This window comes from Barbatula barbatula, assembly GCF_947034865.1.
Source record: "Barbatula barbatula genome assembly, chromosome: 2".
Classification (NCBI taxonomy): Eukaryota; Metazoa; Chordata; class Actinopteri; order Cypriniformes; family Nemacheilidae; genus Barbatula; species Barbatula barbatula.
Window position 1 is genome coordinate 20,181,675 of NC_136767.1, and position 23,630 is coordinate 20,205,304.

Below are 23,630 nucleotides of genomic sequence, written 5' to 3' on the forward strand. Positions count from 1 at the left end.
TCTGTGGGCTCACCCACAGAGCGCAGCGCGACAGCAACATCAGCACCAGCGGCGGATGCGCATCGCGCCGTAATCGCATAATACAGGCCATAACATTCGAGTGTCATAGCACACAGATTTCAGGCGAAGGTTTTCCTCTTCTGTGGGACGGGGGAATGCAAAACCCCGGATCCCCCGGACCGTGCTGCTGTTCGTAAGGATGCGATCGCTGAGACAAGCGGGGGCCTCGATACTCACCGAGGTATTCTTCATCACAACACTTACTGTCAGCGCTACAATGGCAGGTAAGAGTAATGGAACTGTGCATTTTGGAGATAATATAACGCGCGATTTTGTGTCAGATTGGGAATATTTCTAATGATGTTTAGCGTACGATCTGGGTTAAATCAACTTTTATCTTTGTGTATTCACGCACAGATGCATGTACTGTAACGTTACGTATTTCTGTTTGAATGTTCTCGTGCGCTGTAACTTACTCTGAAAAGAGTTACGCAAGCATCTCATATTGTAATTGATTAGATTTGTAGCTATTCTTTAGTTTTCATATTTTACGGCCAAAGGTTCTACATAAAATAATTCTGGCTTATGCTTTTTAAATATGTGTTTCTGATTTGAATGTTGGATTTTGCGTCAAGTAACCATTATAAAAATGAACCATGGTTTGACTGTAGCGACTACAATTTAACTATAGTGTTTGTTGTTAAGCTATAGAATCAAATATTTACAATTCTCTCACTATAGTGGTTGATGTCCTAAGGGAGATAAATACTCACTATCTGATTTTTCACGTCTTCTAATGACACTGAACTGGCCAATACAGAACGACATGAGAGAAATTAATTTGTTCTGTGACGCAGGTGGGAGAGATGGACCCCAAGCCACATTTGCATTGTTCTGATGTCATTTCTCTCAGTTTGAGGCATGTATCTTTATTGCCCACCAGGAGATTGTGTGCACTCAGGGGTGTGGGTAATGTCCTGATAACGTCAAACCATTCATTCACACACATGCACACACGATGGGCTATTCTTTAACTCCTTGTTGGTGTGTTGTTGAATCGGCCAATCAGCAGTCAGGAGGAAAACTTCAGACTCTGACACCTTACTTCTGTCACTGGGGTCCCGGCTATAAATAATAATGGTATGAATGTACAACACGTGTCCCTTAAAGTTACTTGAGGCTACAGCCGCACTGAATACAAACAACACAACATCAGAAGGCTATTCCTATAATGACACCTACTTGTTTTTCTGTATTTGTTCACAACAAAGTATGATGGTGTTACTAATTTACTTTTTAACATTGTAATACTGCAGTCATTTCTAAACACCTATTGGACATGGTATTGTTATACAGTATTTTTCTTTAAAATACTTTGAAGTACCTAATAAGAAAGTAGTCCTTTAGGAACATGGTAATACTGATCCTTTAACTGTACCATGGTACATGCTTTTTAACTTGAGAGGAACTTTCACGGATTAACTATGCAAAATAATGCCTCAGATAAATGTCTGGTGGACTAGTGAATGCGACTGTAATCCCTCCATCTCTCCTAAAGGGGATACGACCATGGTGGATGCTAAAAGATTTACGAAGGCTGTGAAGATCAGTTACTGAGAATTAAGATTGTTTAAGTAACCTTTAAAAATATGAGTATTGAAAAAGGTCCTTGTTCTAGAGGTGGTTACACAACTGCACAGATATAATGCAGATCGTTCAGATTCAGAAAGAGGTGGTCGATGTTGCCTTTGCACACAAATGAGAAGACAGGAGGAAGCTTGAGAAGAATTATTGAAGGTCAAAGCATGTGTTATGAATAAGGTGTGCAAAAACCAAAAAATATTGAGCTTGACTGCATTTCTGTTAGTGTTTGAACCAATTTACTCCTATATTTTCTTTTTTGTAATTTAAAAGAATTGAAGCATCTGGAAAACAAATGAACTCTGTTAGATTTACGCTAAATACATTTTTCAATGGGTCTAAAAACAATGTTAAGATGCTTATTTTTTGCATTTAGCACAAAGGTTACAAATATGATTTTGTTAGTATAAATTCTGCGTAAGCATTAAACCTGAGAGGAACGTGGAACATTTAAGCACTTAAGCTCATAAAAGAGATTAAATGCGTTTTTGTGTCTGTCAGTCTCTTTTTTGCTGATGTTGCCCCGTGCACATGCTGCTCTTCTGATTTAATGCCCGAAGCGTGGGCGTTCTCGCTCGGTTCTAGCACCTCTCTCGCTTTCAGCACTTTCTACTCCTGTGTTTTTTGAGGTTTTAGCCTACATGAAGAACCGTTTGAGTACATGCGAGTGTTTAAGGCAAAATAACTACTTGGCCCAAATAATGTGGACACTCTATCAACACGATTTCCAAACCATCTGTTTAAAATGCTCCTCGGTGAGGTCAGCCACTAACGTTACGCAATAGGGGTCTGGATTCCAGTGGGTATCATTTCAGCTTTAATCTGTTTTTTTTATTGCATGTGGGACAGATTGTCGTTCCATGCCTACTAGCACTGCATCCCCATGAGCTATTATTACGTTTTTTCCCCTCACTCCAAATATTTGTCTGTGTTTTAAGAAGATGTCTGTTAGAACATCTAATGAGTTGGTTTTCTCGCTGTCTGTTGTTTGGTTCTTCTGAGACAGCGACACTATACACTTGTATGATTCAAACAGAAAGGTTACAGATGTCACTCAAGATTTGGGCAATAGAAATGAGTCATTGTAAATATTCTCAGACTGCCTAATTTTCTGTTTCTTTTTCATCCCTGTTTCTCTGTGTGTTTGTCATCTCTTGTTTGTTTTTGCCTGTGTGTGTGTGTTCTTTTATTCATTTGCTGGCTTTTTGGCACAGTGCAGGAGCTGTACTTGAAGCCCTGCATTATAATTCGACGTTTATTGATTTAATATGAAGAGAAAAGTGCCATTATTGTAAGCACAAATTGGTTTATGTTTTGTAATAGCATTATTATGTGTCTGTAATGTTCAGTAGTTTATTCTTCTTTCTTGGCTTAGAGCGGCAATGTTTCTTTTCAGTGGCCACGTAAACATGTACAGTTTTTTGTCATTCTGATTAAAATAATTCTGAATTAAACAAATTTGATTGTTTACATGAGATGTTATCTAAGCTGATCTGGTGTTTACATGTCCCAGGTTTCATCTGAATAAGTCCGGTACCCAACCCTACCATCAACATGCAAAATGCAGACCTTTTTACTGTATCATTTTAAAGTTATGGACCCATGACGTTGGTATATGTCATAATAGAGTTCAATGGGCCATTGCACTTATGGGCCAATTTGAGTTGGTTTATCTCAAATAATTTAAAGGTTACATTGAAAGGTTCACATTGGGGTTATTACCACCATGCAAAAAAGCAACAAAACTTTCTTTAGCTCTTTAAAGTTATGCACCCATGAAGTTGGCATATGTCACAATACAGTTAATTGGGTCATTGCACTTATGGCCCACTTTGAGGTAATACATTTGTCTTTGAGGGTGCGTTAAAAATGTCAAAGGTGGATTATACCCAGTGTCCTTAGCCACCACCTCGCAAACTGTAGCATTTTAGCAGTTATGGGCCCATTAAGTTGCCATATGTCACAAAACAGTTGAATGTTTTCTTTTTGCATGGTGGTAGCAAAAACTAAAAACTTTTTGTAAAGCACCCTCAAAGAGAACACAGATGTATCACCTAAAAGTGGACTGTAAGTGTAATGGCCTATTGAACTGTATTGAAACATATGCCAACTTCATGGGTCCATATCTTTAAAATGATACAGTAAAAACGTCTGCTTTTTCGCATGGTGGTAGCCAAGGACACTGGGTATAACCCACATTTGACACAAGCTTAAAGGTATTTGAGATATAGCACTTCAAAATGGCAGTGACCCCTTGAACTGTTTTGTAAAATATGTCATATTATAACTCCGTGTAACTCTGCAGGGAAACTTTTGATGCACCAGTAAAGCCAGCTGAGATAAAGCTCCGCCAAAGGTCCAATATTTCAGTGTCTCATTCATATGTCTTGTCACATATGCCAACTTCATGGATCCATAACTTAAAAATGCTACAGTAGAAATGTCAACATGTCTTTAAATGTGCATGTAATTAGCCAAGAGCACCATATGTAATCAATTATTGTTATATTGAAAGGTACATTGAAATGTTGTTATATCAATGATACCCACTGCAATCCCTTACAATCCGAATGAAATTTGCATCGGTTTGGCCATTTTTTATTCCGATTGAGGTGTTTATATGGAGCGTTTTCATTTCGGATTGGACTTTTAAACCTATTACAAACGGAATACAATGGTCCATGTAAACACAGCTACTGACATCAGTAGCACCATGATTTCCCCACACCTCGGTGTCCGCCATTGTTTGGACCAAGATCTCTATTACCATGTTTCTCAAAAGACAATTGCCCAGCAGGTGTATGCATTTTATTCCTTCATGTTCTAGGATTTTATGAGATTGTATTTTAACATTATAAAGATAAAGCAGCTTTAAATGAGAAGTTAAACCATTTTTATTGTCATGAGAGCTAGCACAGATCAACCCCCAGGGGATCCTATAACCTTTAAATATTGACAAAGTCCATGTGTGAAATCTGTCAGGCGCCTTTTTCATAAGATCAATACTATGTCTGTTGAGTAGAGTGCTGTGTAAGGTGTGTGTGATGTAAGGTTGTGCTCACCTAAGAAATTGAGAATGCACTCTCTTCCGGTCTGAACCATTGTGACCAAACAGTCCCCTCTGCAGTAATATCTTTGCTTTTAGATCTAGAAAGTGTCTTCCTCTCATTTAGAAAATGAATATTATTTGTATTTCTGGAACTGTTGGGTAAATAATGCTGGCAAACTGATTGTTTTAGTACAGTATGTTCACTGCAGAAAACATTATCTATTTGATAATGAAAATTTCACTTTTAGATGACAACATGGATAATAGCTTATTGCTAATTTAGAGATGAGACTGGGCACCTTATTTCAGCTCTGAATAAGACGCATGAACAATCTGAAGCAGTCTGTGACGTAGAAAGCGGCTAAGAATTAAATTTTTTATGTTGGTCACAATTCAGTTTGACAGCAGCCGTTAGAAGAATCCTATTTCTGAGCCAAGAAGTCTCTCACCGCACAAACGGCATGTAATAATTTCTGCATTCGTCTAGTAACTTTGGAATGCTGTTCGGTGTCGCTATGGGGAGGAAATTTGTTAACATCTTACTTGTAATTAGTCGTGCAATGGATCACAAAACTCGGTTGGGATCATTTTACGGCTTTTGGGTCATGGATCGGATCATTTTCGGATCAGCCTATGCAAATGGTCATCATAGTTTTATTATTATATATTATAATAATAACTTGTTTTTGCAATCAATAACATGCTAAAAAATACGGGCGCTTAGGCAGCAGTTTAAGTTAAGATGTACGTGAGAATGCACTGTAATATTGTACTCGTCCAGATACTGGAGAAAGTGAGAGTGCAAATCAGGCGGCATGATTGTCGTGAATGCGCGTCGATCGCATCTTCCGCACACGAAAAAAATTTCAACTCAAGCGAGACATTCGAGCAAGGAGCTCATTGACACCTACTGGACCACGGGTCCAGACGCTTGAAGACACACATCACGTGGTGTGACATACTTTTCCCGCGATAAATAAAGAGCGAGGACAGCGATTGTTCGCGTTCGGTGTGAACACAGCATTACAGTTCATCTGTGGGTCACATGATATACGCAGAAGTTTAAGTTGAGATATACACGGGAATTCGCTTGCACTCGTCCAGATAGAGAAGGAGTGCGCGCTAAAACACTAAAAATTTTTACGCTATAATGAATGAATTTACAGTTAATCCGCGGGTCACATGTGTTCAGAACCATAGAGCACAATCCGTACGGATCATGGAACCGCGATCCGTTTCACCACTACCTAATGTTTGTGTTCTTTGAGATGCCATGGCTTTATCACGCTTCCAGGTTTTTGACATTCCAAAACATCTCATCCTTCTTTTAAATTTTGCTTTTTGTGTATTATTCAATATTACTTTCAGCAAAACATTTTTCTCTACTTTTCTATGATTTTGTCAGAGCAAATGCAATCTAAAAGCAAACAACCTGTTTTTCAGATAAAAGTATTTTACAAAATTATATAGCAATTTGCTGGCAAACGCAGATAGAAATGCCAACAGGCACACACGCGAATGATGTGAAGTGACAGGATGGTGATAATTTATTTTGCCAGTGTTCTTTAGAACATAGGCGGGTGAGAATTGAAGAGTATTGTTTATTGACGGCCTGTCAGCTTTCTTGACATTTCACGGTGAAAGAATTCAAATTGAAGACCTCAATGTCTCAGAGAGACCCCATAGCTCTGCCCTCCATCTCTCTCGGCTATAAAAATGTGTCTTCCTCCATCAGCCTGTCATGTCACGTAAAACACAAAGCTCTTGAAAATGACAGCGTTCAGTCCACACTACACAACATAGTTGGCCCTGTTGATAAGCAGGTGCATGAGGAGTTCTGAAAGACAGGCACGGTCTGGACTATACGGTCTATAACATTATCAACTCGTCAATTAATCTAGGCCATGTCCCAGGACCCTTTAAGATGGCCGTCATTAAGCCTCTAATCAAGAAACCAAGCTTAGATCCAAATGAACTTGGAAACTATAGACCGATTTCAAATCTCCTATACCTGTCTAAAATACTAGAAAAAGTAGTGTGCACTCAGTTGTGCTCTTTCTTACAAAATAACAACATGCACGAAAAATTTCAGTAAGGCTTTAGACCGCATCATAGCACTGAAACTGCGCTCGTTAAAATTACAAACGACCTGCTTATAGCATCAGATAAAGGTAACATCTCAATCCTAGTCCTGCTTGACCTTAGTGCTGTGTTCGATACTGTAGACCATAACATACTTCTAGATCGCCTTCACAATTATACCGGTATTGAGGGACAGGCACTACAATGGTTTAGATCTTACTTATCAGACAGACATCAATTTGTCCATTTAAATGGGGAATCATCCAATCTAACGCAAGTAAATTATGGATTACATTTACATTTATTCATTTGGCAGACGCTTTTATCCAAAGCGATTTACAAGTAGTTTTATACAGTGGCACATATCTGCAGAGCAGCTATATATCTCATCAAGACCAGATGATTCCTCCCAGCTATCCAAATTGGCAGAGTGCATTAAAGATATACAACATTGGATGACCTTTAATTTCCTTCTTTTAAATTCTAATAAAATAGAAATATTACTTATCGGACCAAAGACACGCAAACCAAATATTTCTGATTATAAACTGCAAGTTGAAGGATGTACTGTTACATCCAACAAATACAGTAAAAGATCTAGGCGTTATATTAGACAGCAACCTGTCATTTCGAAATCACATCTCAAATGTCACAAAAACAGCCTTTTTCCACCTAAGAAATGTTGCCAAGTTACGAAATATTCTATGTGTTGCTGACGCGGAGAAGCTTATTCATGCATTTGTGACCTCAAGACTTGACTACTGTAATGCGCTACTTAGTGGTTGTCCTGCCTCATCAATAAACAAACTACAGTTAGTTCAGAACGCAGCTGCCAGAGTTCTAACCAGGTCCAGAAAATACGATCACATAACCCCAATTTTATCAACCCTTCACTGGCTACCCATTAAGTATCGTATTGACTTTAAAGTTATTTTAATCACTTATAAAGCCTTAAAGGGTTTAGCCCCTACCTACATAACAGAGCTTCTATCACACTACAACCCATCACGCTCTCTAACATCTCAAAACGCAGGACTTTTGATAATACCTAGAATAACTAAATCCACCAAAGGGGGTCGAGCTTTCTCATACGTAGCACCTAAACTCTGGAATAGCCTTCCTGATATTATTCGAGGATCAGACACACTTGCCCAATTTAAATCTAGATTAAAAACGCATCTTTTCAGCCAAGCATTCACTTAATGCAAAATATGCTAAATAAACCACCAGGAAATGCTGACATTAGATATTATTTACTAGAATAATTCGATTTATTATATAACACACCATGTAGTGTGTTTTACCCTTTCTTGGGTTTTTCGTTTTTCCCCTGTAAAGCTGCTTTGGAACAATGCAAATTGTGAAAAGCGCTATATAAATAAAATAAAATTGAATTGAATTGACTGAAGTATAAAACAGGAGAGAACATAATTTTCTCTTCTTTGGTGTTCATCTAAAGTTGAATGGTGTTGCTAGGCGACTCACTTCATTGGAATGGCAGTTCATGGGCAGCTCAGTGGCGACACAAAAAGGTTTTAATGCGGATATAGAAATAACTGCAACTGTGTCGCATTCAGAGCCTTGCGCATTCATAGCACACTTAATACTTGCGTTTCACAAACCTGAGGACATTTATCTTACAGCATCACAATATTTTCATTCAGAAACCTCTTTTAGTAAAACTTCGATGCATTGAGTAAAATAGAACACACAAACTCTAAATCTGAATATTGCTCTTAAAATTTTTTTCTAGCTGAAGGCATAGACTCCATGTGCACAGCAAGACCAGTTTGAATGGGTTATCTTGAGGCACGTCTGGGGCTGGGTATCGATTCTGATTCACAAGTGCTCGAATTGATTCTATTGCGATTCACAAGCACTCAATTTGATTCGAGTCAATGAATATAGATTTAAGACAGATCCTATAGATATTTCTTAAAAAGATCAGTGAATATTACATTACAATGGTGAATTAAAAAATGTAATGAAGAGCCACAAACCTGTATATTAAACTTTAAACACACTTGGGTGTCGTGACCGTGGCGGAAGAACCCAATTGCAGGCAGACACGGACGATGAAGGGGTTAACAAGACTTTAATATAAAACACGGCAAAACAAACGTCCACGATGGGAAAACACTAACTAAACTTTATACCAAAACTGAAAACAAATACTTCCCACAAGGGGGGCAAAAATAAACAACCAGGAATAAAAACAAGGAACTAGGAAACATACAAACAATCCAACAGGAACCAGGGAACTCGGAAACAGGTACATAGGTACACAGGCAAGACAAGACTTAGGTACAGCATACAGGTACATGTACAGGATACAAGTAAAACGAACAAGCACAAGACAATAGACATGAGGGCATCTTATAGGAAAACTAACAAAGGAGATAACAATGGGCAGGTGTGGGTAATGAGACACAGGAGGAAAGCAATCCTAGGAACGAGAGGGGCGGGGCCAATGACGAGACTGGAGAGAACACATATTATGTCCTGATTGACCATAATATGTTTCTCTCCACATAAAACACGTGGGTCTGTCATGATTCTGCCCCTAGACCAGAAAACCAAGACAAGATTAGGCAGAATCATGACAGAACCCCCCCCTTAATGAACGCCCCCTGGCGTTCACCAAGGGAGAACACTAACAAGACAAGACCGACTGGGAAACAGACAACAACCAACAAAACATGGTAAACACAATTAGGGGCAGACAAGAATACATGATAAAAGGGTTAGGGTGACATACTAAAAATAACAAACAAGGGAGGGGGGGAGGGGGAACAACAAAGTTCATGGGGGGAACACATGAGTCCATGGGGGGAAGTCCAAAGGGGTTGGGATAAGGGGGAACAGTTTTTGTCCCTGGCGCTCGGAAGCGCGGAGTCCCAGGGGACTTAGGGGACACCCTGGGGGGCGGCGCTCGAGAGCGCGAAGTCCCAGGGGCTCTAGGAGTCCCCGGCTGAGGAACATGGCTTGAGGCCGGCTGAGGAACAGGGCTTGAGGCCGGCTGGAAGGCCGGCTGAGGAACAGGGCTTGAGGCCGGCTGGAAGGCCGGCTGAGGAACAGGGCTTGAGGCCGGCTGGAAGGCCGGCTGAGGAACAGGACTTGAGGCCGGCTGGAAGGCCGGCTGAGGAACAGGACTTGAGGCCGGCTGGAAGGCCGGCTGAGGAACAGGACTTGAGGCCGGCTGGAAGGCCGGCTGAGGAACAGGACTTGAGGCCGGCTGGAAGGCCGGCTGAGGAACAGGACTTGAGGCCGGCTGGAAGGCCGGCTGAGGAACAGGACTTGAGGCCGGCTGGAAGGCCGGCTGAGGAACAGGACTTGAGGCCGGCTGGAAGGCCGGCTGAGGAACAGGACTTGAGGCCGGCTGGAAGGCCGGCTGAGGAACAGGACTTGAGGCCGGCTGGAAGGCCGGCTGAGGAACAGGACTAGGCGCCTGCGGGACCACCGGACTCGGGACCACCGGACTCGGGACCACCGGACTCGGGACCACCGGACTCGGGACCACCGGACTCGGGACCACCGGACTCGGGACCACCGGACTCGGGACCACCGGACTCGGGACCACCGGACTCGGGACCACCGGACTCGACGGGACCACCGGACTCGACGGGACCACCGGACTCGACGGGACCACCGGACTCGACGGGACCACCGGACTCGACGGGACCACCGGACTCGACGGGACCACCGGACTCGACGGGACCACCGGACTCGACGGGACCACCGGACTTGGGACCACCGGACTTGGGACCGCCCTCCGTTGCCTCTTCTTCTTCAGCCGAGCCACCCGTCTGGTGGTCGGCTGTAGGAAGGAGGTGAAAGGCGTGGCTGTCTCCGGGTTGGAGGCCTCTGACGAGGACCCCCAGGACTCTCGCCTACCCCTCTTGCCACCAAGGCTGACTGCGGGTGGGGAGACTGTAGGAGGTGGTGCGGTGGATGAGGTGGAGGTTGCAGAGTGTGAGGAGAGGCCCACAACCCCGATTTGCATGGTACGACCCTCGGGGATGGCGGCCAGCGGGGGGGAAAGACTGGGTTGAGCTGAGACACTGGGCTCCGGCCGATTCATGGCATACCTGATCAGGTCAGTGAAGCCCAGCGGTCTCAGCATCTGCATCTCCCACCCCGCTAGAGGTTGGTTGAGGCCGCCATTGAACAGGACCATCTGTTCCTGCTCACTGTGGACCATCTCCCCTGCCACCTCAAAAAAACGGTCCGCAAACTCCAACACATCTGAATGGCCCTGGCGTAGACGGAGTAGGCGATGAGCCTGGGTCGCTCGCCTTGCCTCCATCTTGCCTGCTGGGTTCTGTAATGGCTGGTTGATTCTGTCGTGACCGTGGCGGAAGAACCCAATTGCAGGCAGACACGGACGATGAAGGGGTTAACAAGACTTTAATATAAAACACGGCAAAACAAACGTCCACGATGGGAAAACACTAACTAAACTTTATACCAAAACTGAAAACAAATACTTCCCACAAGGGGGGCAAAAATAAACAACCAGGAATAAAAACAAGGAACTAGGAAACATACAAACAATCCAACAGGAACCAGGGAACTCGGAAACAGGTACATAGGTACACAGGCAAGACAAGACTTAGGTACAGCATACAGGTACATGTACAGGATACAAGTAAAACGAACAAGCACAAGACAATAGACATGAGGGCATCTTATAGGAAAACTAACAAAGGAGATAACAATGGGCAGGTGTGGGTAATGAGACACAGGAGGAAAGCAATCCTAGGAACGAGAGGGGCGGGGCCAATGACGAGACTGGAGAGAACACATATTATGTCCTGATTGACCATAATATGTTTCTCTCCACATAAAACACGTGGGTCTGTCATGATTCTGCCCCTAGACCAGAAAACCAAGACAAGATTAGGCAGAATCATGACACTTGGGTATATTGAAACAGAAATTTAAAGGGGTCATTTGATGTGGCTAAAACTAACATTATTGTTTGCATTAGATGTAATACAATGTGTATACGCGATTTATACGCGATACCGGGCATGTTTGTATCTCCTCTTTGCTCCGCCTCTCTGAAACGCTCTGATATTTTACAAAGCTCATCGCTCTGAAAAGCGAGGTGTGCTATGATTGGCCAGTTCACTAGTGCGTAGTGATTGGTCGAATACTGCAAGGAAATGTAACGGGGATCACCCAAAGCTAATGGCCATAGGTAAGAGTAGGAACGTAGATTGACCAGTAAATTGAGAGCTTCGCCTTGCGGCTAAGCTCTTTCTTCACGACAGACCGGTACATCGACCGCATTACTGCAGAAGCTGCACCAATCCGTCTGTCAATCTCATGGCCTCGGATTTGGAGGTACTGAAATGTAACGCCTCTTACCATATTCGGACACATCAGGTTCCAAAACTACTGACAGGTAATAAAATGGCATCAATTCTTCCTTATCAATTCTAGCCCGAATCTGATCCAGAAAATAAAGATCAAGCCGATACAAAATAGAAACAAGCTCACATTACACCAGGGAATGATAACATAGTAAATACCGCGAGTGCTTCGGCCCTTCTTGATCAACCAGTGTTACTCTATGTCTCGTCGCGACTCAACAAAGACAATAAACCCCATTATAAACACGACATTTCTTGCCTCTAGTTGGAACATAATTACTGATTATTAGGACTTATGTTGTTTTTCACGTTGCGCGCGTGTCTGCATTTGCAGATCACACAAAGAAACATCAAACTTAACTCGCATTAGTACGTAACAAAGTCTTTTACAATGCAAAAATACTTACAGGCTGTGAATCTAAAGCGCCAGACAGTCCTTGCAGTCCTTTAACTGTTGGAATTGCCCCACTTTTTAACAAAAGCTTCCGTGCATAGCCGGTCTTGATCTCTCCCAGATTCGTGAAGCAATCGTTGGTGAAATGCTCTGCACAAACCTGAACATTTGGATTGTACTTCTCAGGAACAGTGTTGAAAATAAAATGTAACCATTAGTTTTTTGTTGTATCGTTTTTTGTTGTATCCTTGTGAAAAGAGGATTTCTTTTCACAACAAAACACAAATCGTCACTGTGACATGGCTGCGCCAGCGATGGTACAATGAGATTTACAAGACCTCCCACTTACTATGAGATTTTCAAGACCGCCCACCTTACTTACGTTTAGATTTGGGCGGTCTTAGTCAAATCGTGTTACGATCTGACGTAGATTCGCCGTGGTGTGGTTCAGGCAGGTCTGGGTGAGCATTCACTTCTAGATAAAGTACATTTTTGTTCCGACACTAAAATATTTGAAACTTTAAGATACAGTATAACAAATAAAATTGCTCAAAATTAGCTGTAAAGAGGGGCTGCAATCATATGAACCGCTGCCTTTTATGTGAAGGTTATGCTCCCTGTTGTAACATCCACCCGTTGTAAAAAGAAAAGGGACATCTAGTGGATAGTTGTAGCAATAACATTCACGTCAATGAATGTTCAATGCGTGCGGAAATATGAAAAAAAAACTATTAACAGCTTTTGAGAATCGACATTGAATCGACCGCATTTAAAAAAACTATTAATTTTTTTCGCCCAGCCCTAGTTTGAACCATGGCCAGACGCCCTCAGAAGAGTGGCCTTTGATGGCACGAGCATGTACAGAACACTTTGAGACATGATGGTAATGTTTGTATGTATCTCTGTGCTTGCAGACTGATTAGCCTTGCATGGTAATACGGATAAATTGGATCTGTTCATCAAAGGTTTTAACCACGACGTCTTTTTCCCCCAAAACAGATGGGGTAGGAATCAGAAAGGATTGAATAATATCTTGGTCACTTTAGTGTTTCAAAACTGTTAAGTTATTCAAAACTACTGTCAGTTGAGTCATGTGAAATGTTTTGGACCTTTTTTGGGGGAAAATAGAAACGATTAGAAATAGTCTGCCTATATCTTCATACCTAGTGTATGGAGTTTTGAGCTCTTTGACCAGGTGTCTCTACCGCATGTCATGGACATCATTATGCGTTTGGGAACTACAGAGGGGTTCAGTCAGGGTGGGGCAGTCTTGGGGGGAGGCGCTCAAGAGCGCGGAGGCCTGGGGGAAATTTACCGGGGAAGTCCTGGGGGACTTGGTAGGGGCAGGCTTGGCTGCTGGCTGGAGTGCCGGCAGAACCAGACAGGGTGCCGAACAGAAGGCAGGACTGGGTGCCGGCCGAGTAACCGGCTGGTGAACCAGCTGCGTAGGTGCGATGTGGTTCCTTTACGTCTCTTTAAGGAGATAGCTGATGTTGTTGGGCAGAGAATTACTTCAATTATTAATAGTAGTTTTCATAATGGAGTGGTTCCAACAGGTCTTAAGCAGGTTCAGATTCAGCCCCTTCTTAACAAGCCTAATCTAGACCCTCTAGATCTCAAAACTACATTGCCTTTCAAAGATTTAGAGAAGGTGGTTTATTCCCAGCTAACTTCATTTTTAAGTATTTAAGAGGTTTTAGGGCAGGGCATAGCACTGAGACTGCACTTGTCCCTGGCGTTCACCAAGGGAGCAGACTAATGAGACAAGACCGACTTGGAAACAGAAAACCTAGAAACCTAGTTTCTAAGACATAGTACGCTAAAAAAGAGGAAGACAAGAATTCAATACAAATGGGTTGGTTGAATAATAAAAATAACAAACAAGGGAGGGGGGTGGAGGAACACAAGAGTTCATGGAGGGAAGTCCAGAGTGGTGGGTTAAGGGTGGGACAGTCTTGGGGGCAGGCGTTCGAGAGCGCTGAGGCCGGGGGGACTTGACGGGGGAAGTCCCGGGGGACTTGGTAGGGGCAGGCTTGGCTATATATCGCTTATCATATATCCTCTATCTTGGCATCCCTCAAGTGGCTAACAGTTAACTACAGGATAAAATATAAAACTTGTTTGTTGTTAAAGCAGTGCATGGGTTGGCTCCTGCTTATGTGTCTAATGTCATTGTGGTGCGTCAAGCACCTAGGTCTCTTAGATCCAATAATAAGTTATTGCTTCCTGTCCCTTGTACTCATTCAAAGTTGCGGTTGCATGCCCAAAGCTCTGTCTTCCACAGGAACTTAGAGACGTCTCATCTTTAAATGTTTTTAAGGTGGAACTTAATTTTTGATTTTTTCTTGATTTCACAGCACTGGTCTGCAGGTGCAGTTCAAAAGTGCTTTATAAATTAAAGTGAACGAATGAATAAAGAGCAGGAAATTGCTTTTGTGAGGGTGCACCTGTGTACACGAATTTGTCTGTAAGTGTTAACTGTTAAGATCATAAACGAATAGACCGAGAGATAAACATAGAGCGGGACTATCATAAACCGACACAGTGATAATGTGGAATTCATGGCAAAAAATCATCACTGTGCTTGACTGAGTCATGTTCGAGCATTTTATGGGCACTTCCAGTAAAGCGGAGCTGTGAGGCAAGCAATGACTATTGTTTTGAGCATTGCAATCAATTTATGGTAAAGTGATAGTTCATCCAAAAATGCCATCATTTACTCACCCTCTTGCCATTTCAAAACTGTATGACTTTCTCCCATTGGTTTTGTGGGCGTACAATAAAAGTGAATAGATGTCAGCAGTGTTTGGTTACAAACTTTCTGTAAAATGATAAGAGGGTGAGTACATGATAGGTGAACTATCCCTTTCAAAAGGTGACATGATGTCTCTTTGTCAGAAGGCTTCATAATGCTTTTCCTAATGGGAGCTAATGATCCATTTAATAGATTGACATAACCGTTAATTCTAGCCTTTGGGAAAAAACGATGACATATAAAGATTATAGGCTATTTAGAATAATTCAATCCATTTATTCATTTGACTCCAAATGCTGAATAAAAATGATACATTTATGTCATATTCTCTATTGTTGTGATTTTTTCTCACCGTCTCCCTTGACTGGCAATGGTTCAGAAGAGTTCACCCCCACCGCCTTTCTGCTGCTGCACTGGCGGTGACTCACACCTGATGATGTCACTGCTACTCCGTTGCCATAGTAGTTGTTATGGAAACAGGAGCCAAGGTTTCAATGGTTGAGTCTTCTAGAAGTAGAACTCAATAAGGCAATAAGCCTCTGTCTATTGCTGTGATTTTACCACAAACAAGGGACTTTACCACTAAAAAACATTAAGGTTAAGTTATTGCCTTTGTAAAACACCGGCAGCAATGTAATAAAATAAACTCAGTCGTTTGTTATTTTTCATCTTCAGAATAAGCAATACTTCAACTATGTAGTAAGAATAAAACTATATTAAAACACTTTGAACCACCATGTTTTGTTATGATAAACATGGCAGCATTCGTGCAGCATGGATCCCTGCTGACAGTCAGTGGGAGACACAGAGCTACTTTCTGAGATAGTTTTACGTTTGTGGGTGTTGGATCAGATGCCTTTGTCTTTAACCTGTTCTCGACTTAGAAGTGGGAACCACGTTACATTGCTTTACTCTCACACTGGACCTCTCCATCATAACAGCAGTGAGATATGATACATTAGTCCCCTGATTCTTCATCTGAGAGCTGTAATACAGCAGCAGGCCGATTGTTGTTAGCTGTGTGCAGTTATTCTCTCTGGCTGTCATGTTCTTTAAAACGTCGAGGGCTGAATGGTGCTTTGTCTATTATATGATCACTCAAGCTGCAGAATTAAACCATAGCTCTGGGGCATCTACAAATAGACCTACTCAGAGAGAAAGTGCATTTTGTTTATCTGGTGACATTTATTGTATAATTGTAGGAAAAAATATTAGTTCTCTCACGTATTCCCAATGGCCATCATGAAATCACGCAGCATCTTATTTTGCTGCATATTATTTACATTTTCATAAATCAGCCAGGAGACTTTAATAGTCAAAATATTTTATTTGGGTGCAAACTTCCCCACAGCTACCCTTTTGTAAAAAAACATAATTCATAGTTTTCCTGAATTTCCTCAAATAATTTCCAACATGGATAAGGTTGACATAAGGTTAGTTTTACCTGCCATGTAGAAAATTTCCTTTGACATGCACCAAACTTTTTAGCATAACTGAATTTGTTATATGGTCATGCTAAAATATTATGGCGTGGGATAGACCATATGCTGTAGTCATGTGACATGTTTGTTAGATAAAGTTGCCAATAAAGTTTTTGGATGAATTAATGATGTATGAATCTACATAAATATGTCTCTTTCTGTTTCAGTTCTGGGACATTGTCCCCGTAGTTTGGACTGTGCCCGGGAGCGTAGACACTTCTGTCAGCCCGGCTCCTCGCACTGCGGCCCATGTTTGGACCCCTTTGTCGAGAACAAACGAGGGAAATGTGTGGTCAGAAGACGAAATTACCCAGGTGAGTAACTTCTGAATGAGTCTTACACAGAGTACACTGCCAAAAAGAAAGAGAATATCTATAATGCTAATGGTTTCTATTTAGGAGAGTACTGTGAGTGCATTCATAATGAGTGTAAATGAGAGCCTGTACATTGATAAATGGTACCTGAATTCAACGCACAGCAGTTTAGATTGCACTAGGTTTAGGCACCGTTCAGACATCTGTGAAGAATGTCTCTTAAATTACTGTTCAATTTCTGAGGTAAGAAACAGCAATACAGCATCGTCATTTGAATTTAAGAAGGTAGAATTAAAAAGTAATAGTTGTGTATCTGTTGTAATATCATTTTCTGTTATGTTATCCTTCACACAATATTTTCAGAAACAGCAGGTGGTTTAAGATGCACATGTAAAGATCAATAATAAAATAAACTGAGTAATAGGAAATAATTTGCTCAGAACTCTGTTGACTTAGTCTTGATTTAAAAAGAATTCTCAAGTAGGATTGCAGAAATTATGTACTGCACAGGCTCTATAGTTTGGCTTGGCATGAATATTTGTAGAAGCATTTAAAACAGCTTGTAAAGATTTTGTGATATACATAAAGAGGGATATTAATCAAACATTTTGCAAGAATAGGTCACTCTTGTATTACAATGTATTCAGGGGGTTTCCCTCACCATTAACATTTGGCGTAGCATCAGTATGCATTGAACTGCGGTGAAAGTCCTCTCTCTCCTCACCCCCTGCCAGTCTGGTTTCCCTCTCCCCCTTTTCCACCCACACAGTGCTGCAGATGCAACAGGAGAGAGGGGGGCTAATGAAATAATTCAGGCCGTCTCCTTTTGCACCGCAGCGGTATGTCATGACAAATGTCTCGGGGATCTAAACCCGCTTTCCTTCAACAAGTAGCAATTACTTGTAAATATCCTCGAGCAGCTTGGTTTCAGCTTCCTGTTTCTAGTCAAAAAATTATAATTCCGCTTGCGGTCTTGAGAATTATTGAGCTGGAGTTTTCCAGTTCTGCTTTTGGGGGGGCGTTGCTGATGTTGACACCTTATCGATATGGTTCAACAGGCAGGAGTGTGGGCAGTTCTCCAGTGCCTTTGTAAAGTCTCGCTCTTGTTTCCAGTTATTTTCGAAGACCTTTTTTCACACAGCACACATTGCAATTTGCATTTGTGAATAAGCTGTTTTTCTCATAACTGAGACAGCTGCTTGTTTTGCATTCATTAAATGCATTTCATATTAAGTTTATATAGGTGTTGCTGTACCTGTATATCTGTGCTGCTGTGCAAACAAAAAAAAAATTCTGTGAACACAAACTAACAAAGATAATGATCATCATCACCCTAATGTCCAGATTTGTCTATGAGTATGTTTAATTTGTGTTTTGCAAAAACATTGGTATGTTTATCCAATGTGTTGGTTTGACGATATGTGTATGAAATGTTGATGATATAGTTATTATCTCTTTAATGTGTAGTCAACAGCAAACAAGTTAAATCAAAATTTCCACATGATTTGAAGTGGGGAAATAATCTGACACTATTAAATAAATTTAGCTCACACTATTAAAAATAGCACCTGCATGATTGAGTATCTGAGGCATCTTTCTCTCCCACACACACCCTCTCTCTCAAACACCCAGTCTATCTTTATCTTTCCATTTTCTCTTATCATGCATGTGAAGTTTTAGCTATTGGCTATTTCTCTGTGGTTGCTGTGGTGACGCACTTCATTCATGAATCTGAAGAGGCCCCTCCCATAAGCTCTGCCCAACAACCCCCCGCCCGCCTGCCTGCATGCCCCACTGCCCACGTACGCACCGCAGCACCACACAAAACACACACACACTCTCTGACCTGTTCGCCTACACACACTGCAGCATACACACAGCCTCAAACAGTTCCCGCAGTGAATACACACACAGTATTATACAAGCTCATAAAGACTTGGGCACAGATTTTCTGTGCATGTCATGATGCATAATCATTTAAATTGTCATGCTTTAGTACACTAGCAGCATCATGCACATTATAACTGCGCCTGAATTGCTTTTGTGCATTACTGATAAAGAATTGGGGTCAGATGTATGCTTCTTAATGTGATGTGGTATAATACTCCTATTGTATGCTGTATGGTGGCTGTTTTCATTTGCATATACTGTTTACAAAAAAGTAAGGCAACTTTTTACTTCTTTTGCTCTCTATCTCTGTCTTTCTCAAGCAGCCAAGGTTAACCATCCCCTAGAGTTGGATGAGGAGATAGACATTCTGTCCTCCATCATCAGCAAACACAGAGAATCAGAGATGAAGCACTCAGGTAAAACATTAGGAAGGTCGTGACCATATTTAGCTATTAAAAATATTCTGTGGTCATTTACTCACCCTCATGTTGTTTCAAATCTGTATACATTTCTTTGTTCTGCTGAACACAAAGGGAGATTTTTTGAATAATGTAGGAGACCAAACAGTTCTTGAGGACCATCGACTAGCATAGTAGTTTTGTTGCCTAATATGGAAGTCAATGGAGCCCCAGAACTGTTTCGTTATAAACGTTCTTAGAAATATATTTGTTTGTGTTTAGTGGAACAATAAAATGTTTACCGTTTAGAAACATAAGGCTGAGTAAATTATGACAGAATTTTCATTTTTGGGTGAACTGTCCCTTTTAATTCCAGTCAGTATCTCACATAAACATTGGACCTTTCAAGGACCTTTTTCCCTTAACTGAAAACAGAAATGTGAACATTATCCTCAATTCCTCCTTTTGTGTTTATCTGAAACTAAAAGAGTAATTTGAGCAACATTATGGTGAACTAATGGTACACATTTGGGTGAACTGTTCCTTTATGAGAAGTAAACTTAAATTTGTCTCTGCTTCCACGCGTCTACACCCACCTAGTTAAAGAAATCTGATCTGACAATTTCTTTTGTTTCGTGTTCTACAGCCCCCTCTCCAGCTGCCACCATAAAAGTCACTGAAGACCACTCCTGGCCTTACAGTCTACACAAGACAGAAGCTTCTGCTACGACTGCTACACCAGAGAGGCCTCAGACCAGCGTTCTGACCACCTCCTCACCTACCACCAGCCCAACCACACACGCTTCTATCATCTCTGCTGTTCACAGCGCACCCTTTATAGTCCCATACCCACCTGAGGATCACTCCTTTATCGGTGTGTTATTAATATTTGTTGATAAAGACATTTCAGTTTCGCAGATTCCAGTTTTTGTGTAACATTTTCATGACAGTAGTTCCTTTTTTCTGTAGTGTTTTTAGGTGTGTTTCTCATGGTGGGCTCAGTGGCCATGGTCCTGGCTGGAGTATGTTGGGTCAGGTGAGATTTCATACCTTTATTAAATGCTACTGGATTCAATGTCTTAAAAATGAACCTGCATAAAGACCCCATCAAATCGCTCAACAGCTTTCTTTGTCAAGGCAGAAACATTTCAAAGGAATCATCCTTTTTAATGACCAGTAGGCATTACATTATTCACAACACAGCCATAAACAATGATTTGATCAGGTTCACTGTAAAAATATATTCTTGAGGGTAGTAAATACAAACCATGCAAATCAGTTTATACTTAAAGTGACAGTTCACCACAAAATGAAAATTCTGTCATCTTTTACACACCCTCAGATTGTTCCAAACCTGTATACATTTCTTTTTTCTGCTAAACACAAAGGCAGATATTTGGAAGAATGTCCAAACAGATCTCACCCCCCATTTACTGCCATAGCAGTTTAAATAAATACTATGGGAGTCAATGGGGTATGAGATCTGCTCAGTTACTGACATTCTTCCAAATATCTTCCTTTGTGTTTAGCAGGACAATGTGAGGGTGAGTAAATGATGACAGAATTTTCATTTTGGGGTGAACTATCCCTTTAATAAATATAATAAATGATATTAATATTGTTTTTCAGAATGCAGAGAGGAAACCGTCTGGCCCAGAAGGCAGATTATCCTGCTTTTGGGCTGATAGGGCCTCGTTCTTATGATGGTGCCATGGTGAGTGAAGTATATATACACATACACAAGCTCTTGCGTTTATGTTCATTGGCTCACATACTCTCCTTTTATTTCTTTCCAGTCTGGAGATAAGACACTTGCTCAGAGTGCCCAGATGTACCACTTTCATCTCCAGAAGCAGCAGATGATGTCACTTAGGTGAATAATCTGCATACAACTCTCATCATTTGCTCTTCATAGAGGAAACACATAGCCCAGTGCATGATAAGGCATTCAGGGACAGATTCGCACCTCAAAAAGTTGCATTTAAATTAACCCTGAGTTTGATTGAAATGATCATATTTTGATGATACATCATAGTTTCTTTAGTTACCTGCATGTTTCTCATTCATTGGTGGTGACTCTTTAAGACAGAGGAACGAGTGCAAGATTCCAGAGTCAGGAGCTACTTCAGATGAAGAAACTGAGGATGGAGACTTTACTGTGTATGAGTGCCCCGGACTTGCCCCAGTAAGATCACCGCTTTATTCTTCTGAGCGTGATGACACATGTCTGTGTGTGTTTGTGTTCGTGGCTCGACTTCATCACTGTTATAAATCAAGACACCCGCGGGTGTAATCGATGGCTTTATGTGTCACCCACAGTGCTATGAGGTTTCCTGTAGTGCTGCAGCGTTTGAACGTTTCTGTCTCTTTTCCAGACCGGTGAGATGGAAGTGAAGAATCCGCTGTTTGATGACACCACTTTTCATCTAAACCTGCAGAGAAGTTACAACTGAGCACTCTGAGGATCCATCACACCAGAAAACATTCATACAGATACACACATGCAGTGTCAGAGGCCATCTGCAAAATGGTTCTTGTGGACCATTTAAGTCGTTTTTTGTGATGTGAAATCTTGCTATTCTCCTATCTTAGATTAGAGATGGAAATTGTCATACAGATGTGCAAGATACAAACCATCCGCTGAAACTGAATGTTCCTTAGCATAGCAACATTGACAAAGCTTTAAAACCTGTTTATTCACACAAAACACATACTCGGTTTATAGGGGTTCATTCGTTTTTCTATGAAACAAACATGGTTTTGAATGGCCTGCTCATTTAGGACCTTTCAGTTTAACAACAGAGAAGCATTTATTGCATGGACAAGCTTGTGTCTCCTTTCTTACCTTAGGCATCTGTAACACCCTGTCTGAACATATCTTCTGTGTAATATCATCTATAAACATGCACCGGGATGTATCGATACCCCCCAAGCTTGAATACAATTATCAATGCTCTTGATACAAGCTCGAGACACGTTTAATATCAGGTCCCTGTGACTTCATCTGTACTATATTGTGAATAGGGAGCATATTTATAGAGTTGATTGTTTAGACATATCTTGCCTGCAAACACTATTCATATATTTAGAATGGATGTGGAAGATCTCCATTTGCATTACGAGCAACGTATATGATTAGCATATTTTAGGTTACCTTCTACCACAATTGTCTGTGATTTTTTAAACTACCAATGGTGATTTTAATATTTTTTTATAATTGTGCACACAAGAATAATCCTAAATGATATTATGTAGCTGCTGTATATTCAGAATGGTCCTACTATGCATGTTTTGGAGCTGTATAATAATGAAGACGGTCAGTGTGCAATGCTGGTTCACACAAATGATGTAACAAATAGGCCTACATATGGACTGTAACATGCCGATATGTATCATTCGAATTTTAGTTTGATTTTTTATTATTGTTAAACCTGACCCCCGTCCCCAATTTGCAATGTCACTCATCCAGGTCAGGGTTCACATGTACATGTAAAGTACAGTATCTTGTACAAACATTCAAATTCCTATTTGCTAACAGTGATGTAATGTTGTTTGATTCCAGAGTGCATGTACTGTAAGTTCCTTGCTGCTGTTTCTCAGGAAATCTGCCAACAGTAGCCACAGTCTGTCAGACCTGTACCTTTGAATCTTCTAGTCAAAGGTTGTGACAGTGTTGTAAGCCTTCAACGTTGCGTTAAAGGTACATTTAACCCACTCTCCAAAAAAAATATCTTTCATCATTTACTGAACCTCATGTCACTCCAAACCTATATGACTTTTCTTCTGCAGAACACAAAAGATATTTTATAGGACGTTAGTAACCAAACAACACTAGCCCCCATTAACTTCAAGTGTATGGACCCAAAACCTCGGAGACATTTCTCAAAATATCTTCTTTTGTGTTCCACAGAAGAGTCATATACCAGCTGTGGACAAAATAAATGATAGAAATTTTATTTCTGGGTGAACTGTCCCTCTAGCGCATTAGGTCGGGGCAATGCTAAGCCTTTAAAATGAAAAGAAAAGTGCCTCAGTTTGCAAATGCATCCTCCAAGAACTATATTCTACCTGTTCTAAACGGTCATACTGGGGCTACCAATTCTAAACCGTCAGTTTTCAAAAATCAGCATATCATAAGTACCCAATGAATCTTTTTAACTGCTAAGATTGTCTGATGTGCATGTAAAGATGAAATATATCAAGAAAAAATAAATATTTATAATGTCTCGAAAAATAAATATGCCCTGA

General features: G+C 41.1%; 1 protein-coding gene across 1 annotated transcript; it reads left to right on the forward strand.

Annotated features, from left to right (window-relative positions):
- The first annotated feature begins 11 nt into the window (after window positions 1-11).
- On the forward strand, window positions 12-23,611 carry npdc1b (neural proliferation, differentiation and control, 1b). Its single transcript, XM_079474926.1, has 9 exons — window positions 12-284; window positions 16,948-17,094; window positions 19,308-19,400; window positions 20,029-20,256; window positions 20,352-20,418; window positions 21,012-21,096; window positions 21,179-21,255; window positions 21,468-21,567; window positions 21,758-23,611. The coding sequence occupies exons 1-9, from the start codon at window positions 200-202 to the stop codon at window positions 21,833-21,835; spliced, it is 960 nt and encodes a 319-aa protein (XP_079331052.1). The 5' UTR covers window positions 12-199; the 3' UTR covers window positions 21,836-23,611.
- The last annotated feature ends 19 nt before the right edge of the window (window positions 23,612-23,630 follow it).

Excerpts from the sequence above, each read along its gene's own strand:
- npdc1b (XM_079474926.1), top strand. The coding sequence starts at position 200 with ATGCGATCGCTGAGACAAGCGGGGGCCTCGATACTCACCGAGGTATTC. Across the intron at positions 17,095-19,307 it reads CAGAAGACGAAATTACCCAG|CCAAGGTTAACCATCCCCTA; the intron begins GTGAGTAACTTC and ends TTTCTCAAGCAG. Across the intron at positions 21,256-21,467 it reads CAGCAGATGATGTCACTTAG|ACAGAGGAACGAGTGCAAGA; the intron begins GTGAATAATCTG and ends TGACTCTTTAAG.